Source organism: Sinocyclocheilus rhinocerous, unplaced genomic scaffold (assembly GCF_001515625.1).
Source record: "Sinocyclocheilus rhinocerous isolate Xijiao unplaced genomic scaffold, SAMN03320098_v1.1 scaffold10678, whole genome shotgun sequence".
Taxonomy (NCBI): Eukaryota; Metazoa; Chordata; class Actinopteri; order Cypriniformes; family Cyprinidae; genus Sinocyclocheilus; species Sinocyclocheilus rhinocerous.
In genome coordinates, this window is record NW_015660112.1 from 216 (window position 1) to 4,571 (window position 4,356).

The 4,356-nt window shown below is 39.5% G+C and overlaps 1 protein-coding gene across 5 annotated transcripts; it reads left to right on the forward strand.

Moving 5' to 3' along the window:
- The first annotated feature begins 759 nt into the window (after positions 1 to 759).
- Positions 760 to 4,126, forward strand: LOC107724860 (protein SPT2 homolog). Of its 5 annotated transcripts, none has more exons than XM_016533933.1 (4): positions 760 to 2,167; positions 2,864 to 3,020; positions 3,204 to 3,281; positions 3,651 to 4,126. In XM_016533933.1, exons 1-4 carry the CDS (start codon positions 778 to 780, stop codon positions 3,751 to 3,753), a joined length of 1,728 nt encoding a protein of 575 aa, XP_016389419.1. In that variant the 5' UTR covers positions 760 to 777; the 3' UTR covers positions 3,754 to 4,126. The 5 variants fall into 5 exon arrangements, with proteins under 5 accessions (XP_016389419.1, XP_016389421.1, XP_016389420.1 ...); XM_016533935.1 differs by having other exon boundaries at positions 3,452 to 3,727; XM_016533934.1 differs by having other exon boundaries at positions 771 to 2,179; positions 3,452 to 3,727.
- The last annotated feature ends 230 nt before the right edge of the window (positions 4,127 to 4,356 follow it).

Genomic DNA, 4,356 nt, shown 5'->3' on the forward strand with positions numbered 1-4,356 from the left:
AAAACAACAACTTACTTACACATAGTAAGAAATGGTTATAAAAACTGAAACAGAAGCGAAAACAAGTAATAGGAAAGAGGAGAAATAAAAAGTGATACTTATTCACAATCACAAAGGTACATTATTTGCATGGGTCTGATTGTGTTAATACTGTCAAAAACACACAAGGTGTTCCAGAATTTCCAGAAACTTTACAAAAATCCCAGGAATATTCCAAAAAAAGTCCTGGAAACTTTCCAAAATTTCTGAAATGTTTCCGAAATTTACTGGAAATTTCCACCTTTTTGCAACCCTAAACAAAGATAATATAATGACAATAATTTTTTTTTATCTTCACCCACTTTGGTTTAAATGTCTGCCATTGTTTTTATTTTATATTTTGTTAATTTGTAAGGCTTTGTTTTTAAAATAGGGAAATAGTTTGGCTGTACTGCTCAGACAACTTGCAAAATAGTAAAACCAACATGACAAAGAATCATGATAAAATCGTGAATCGTGATTTTTCTGAAAAAAATTTAAAAATCACTGAGATCAAATTGTGATCTGATATTTTTGCCATATTGCCTACCCCTAACAAGAAGTTTATCAGCAAAGGATTGATCATTTAGAGGCCTTAGAAATTTACGTATTAAATATGATATAATTGGCTTTATGGGGTTGGTCAGGATTGGAGCTAAACTCTGCAGGATAGTGGCCTTGCAGGAGAAGGATAAGACACCCCTGTCATAGGGATTTGGAAAGGCATGAGGGTGAGAATATAACAATGGCACTTCTCATATGATGCATATTTTGATGTTTCTCTCATTCCCATTCTTAGAACTACAGAGTAAGAAAGCAAAAGAGGAACTGGTGGCCAAAAGAGTAGAGCTGAAATCAGACAGGAAGGCAAGAGCAATGGCTTCACGAACCAAGGACAATTTCAGAGGTTACAACGGTATCCCTGTCATAGACCAGCCCAAAAAGAGGAGCTCGAAGGGGGATACAACAGAAGAGCAGCAAAGTTTGAACTCATATGATGATGATGATGATGGTGATAATTATGACTGTGAGGGAACAGATTCTGAATCTGAAGAACAAATCATGCCTGTCAAGCCTCAGTTTCGGGCTGAGTCCTTCAACAAAGTTGACAGTAAACCGAAAAAAAACAGTGCTCTAGTAAGGCCCCCACCAGCATCAATGAACTTTGCAGACCTACTGAAACTTGCGGAAAAGAAGCAGTTTGAACCTGTTGAAATGAAAGTAGTGAAGAAGACCAAAGAGAGGCTTAGAACAGCAGAGGAGATTCGGGAACTCGAAATGGAGCGCAGAGTTAAGAATCAGGATAGAGGAAAGGACGCCAAACCAGACAAGATTTCAAGACACAAATCCAGCTCAAATTCACAAAAGAAAAGTGTAGACCGAGATGGCAAAAATGAGAAATTGCACAAGCCATCAGGAGAAAAGTACCAGTCAAGTAGTACCAGCAAAAAGCCAAAGCTTCAAGCATTCAGTGAAAGAACTCCAAGTTCTGCCAAACTGCACGGAGACAGAAATTCAGGCTCCTCAGGTGCCTTAAATGGTAAAGCTGCCATGAAGAATGGTACGTCGTTTCAATCGAAACAAACACCATCCAGACCCTCACAAGGCCAAAGGCCCACAACCTCAAGTGACCTTATCCCAAAGAAGGGGAATATCTCAGTACCTCAGGGGAAATCAAGTATTTCAGGAAGTTGCACTGTAGTTGCTCCTGGTGCAGCTAGACCAGGTCAAGAACCACACAAAAACTCTGGGCAAGGTAGACCTAGTAACTCCAACAGGGGTGGGCAACCTCCGAAACAAGCAAAACCAGGACATTCATCACGGCCTGGGAGCAACGGACTTGTACGACCTTCTTCTGGTGACCCCTCAAAGCAACCAAGACCAGGTAATAGTTTGCAAGCTCAGCTGGTTCCTGGAAGCTCCAAGGCCTCCATAAATGGACCAAGCGGGATGGGAGGTGGTATTTCTGGGAGACCATTAAATGGCATGGGCTCTGGCCCTGGAAGACCTCAGTGCACTGTTATTTCAGAGACTATTTCATCAAAGAACTTTGTACCAAAACCTGGGATGGTTCCAAGACCTCTGGGCCCTCAAGGCCCCAAGACAGTGGTTGGACCCTCAGGCCACAGAATCCTGGTTAGACCTCCTGGTAAGGGTTGTGGTAAGAACCTCTTAATGTCTAAGTGTTTCATGATTTCTGTTTGTTAATATTATTAAGAGAACTACTGTTTCAACAGATCCCAGTCCCAAGATAACACAAAGAACTTCCTACTTGCCAAAACTAATTCCACTTAATGTAATGAACTTGCAACTGAAGTTGATGGGGAAATGCATTAGACCATATTAAACGTTATACACGTACACATTTCCTATCTGGTGTTGACATGAAAAGTGTGTCAAAGTCACTTGCTAACCTTGTCTGTTTAAAGTTCTATACAATTCTATTCAACTCCTGTCATGTAAAGACGGTAACCTATAGAATTCTACATGCAATCAATTCCTGATGGACAAAATCGATTCCTGTCCTACGTTTTCTTTCTCGTACAGAAAGCAGTTTCTGGAGAAAAGATGCAGTTTTATGACTTTCATGAATCAAGTTGAAATTAGTTTTGATGGTAATCGACAGCCCGTTAAGGATATTAATAAACCAGTTGTCATGAAAGATCCTTGTTGCTTTAATTTGTGTATCAATTCTTGCGTTGTTTGTTGCTCCAAGTAATTGTATTAAATTGTATCAAAAAATAATTTTTGTCTTTAATTTGTAATCAGTAGCAACATTAATGCCTTGTGTGTATTGTTACAAGCTTTTGAAGTTGTATCCCCTCTGCTCCTGCTATTTTTAAAGGACCAGCGTTGCCCCCCATAACATCCAATTATAAACGGAAGTATGAGGATGAGGAAGATTTAGACTCCGAGATGGACGACTTCATCGACAATGAAGGAGAAGACCAAGATGAAATTTCAAAACATATCAGGGAAATCTTTGGCTATGACAAGTCCAAGTGAGTTCTTACCCAACTTAAGGTTACATAAAATATCCATGGGCTTGAAAAATACTCTACGCTGGTATTTGATCTCGCCAGTTATAGGCAACGTGTTTACACACAGATGTTTGCGTATGTTTTGCCTTAAAGTACAAGGCGTTTGCCTACTTTCTGCTAAATTTGTGTCTTTTGTTTTAACAGATATAAAGATGAAAGTGACTATGCATTGAAGTTTATGGAGAGCAGCTGGAAGGAACAGCAGAAAGAGGAAGCGAGGAGGTAAGAATTCAGCTGTGGGTAAATGTGCTACAAGTGGGTAAATATTAGTTCTGACAAACTGCTTTGGTTCATCATCATTTTCACCAAATCATCACACTATTGCCTTCTTTTCTGTGTTTTTTGTTTTTGTTTTTTGCCTTGCCTTGCCTTGCCCCTGATTATCCGATTAGCCTGCGATTGGCAGTGTATGAGGACCAGGAGGAGGAAAAACAAGAACTTGAGGAGATGAGGCGGAAGAATGCTAAGAAGAGAAAATGATCGTGATGATTGTGTTTCCGATAGACTGAAATAAAACGCTTCTCTCCCTTTATGCAGAGGACTGGCGGAAATTACGTTCCTTAATTACATCTTTTTTTGTTTCTGCCTCAGTTTACGCCTGGGCATCAAGGAGGATGAAGAGGACATGCGTATGGAAGAGGAGGAGGAGATGAAAAAAAAACTAGCAATGAAAGCAAAGCGGAAAAAGATTTAGTTTACCATGCATGCTTGACTTTGATCTTGTCTTATTTTGGTTGGGAGGAACCGAGTGGAATGGAAATGCTTTCCTTGTGCCGCTGATGTTGTTACACTATTTATTTGAATGCCCAAGCCATGGGAGCAGGTTTGCACTATCAAGAGCCCATCTGAGAATCACTATAGCATTTTTTTGTATCTGTAGAAACCATGAAAGTAAATCGATGTGGAAGCCTTACATCTCAAGCACCAACTTCCAGATTGGACCTGATTTAGGGAGAGTTATTTTATTACTTGTACTATTTAATTGGTGAAAAAAGACAGAAGACTGCCATTTTTCCAATGTATTTTTTTGTTAAAGGGATTTGACAGATTCTGTTGTCCTGTCATTTGTTAATTCTTTGTTTTTGCTGTAATGGTGGAGCTGGAAGTGAAAATGAGTTACCTTTAGCTGGTATGAAACTCAAATATTAACTTTGCTCTGTGGAACAGATTGGTCATGTTGCACAACGTGCTTGTAATGCAAATGACATCATTCACATTTCAACATTTCTTGCGTCCTCTAGATAACTAGCCAACATTTGTAACATGGCAATAGCATGGTATTCGGTGAAGAATAACA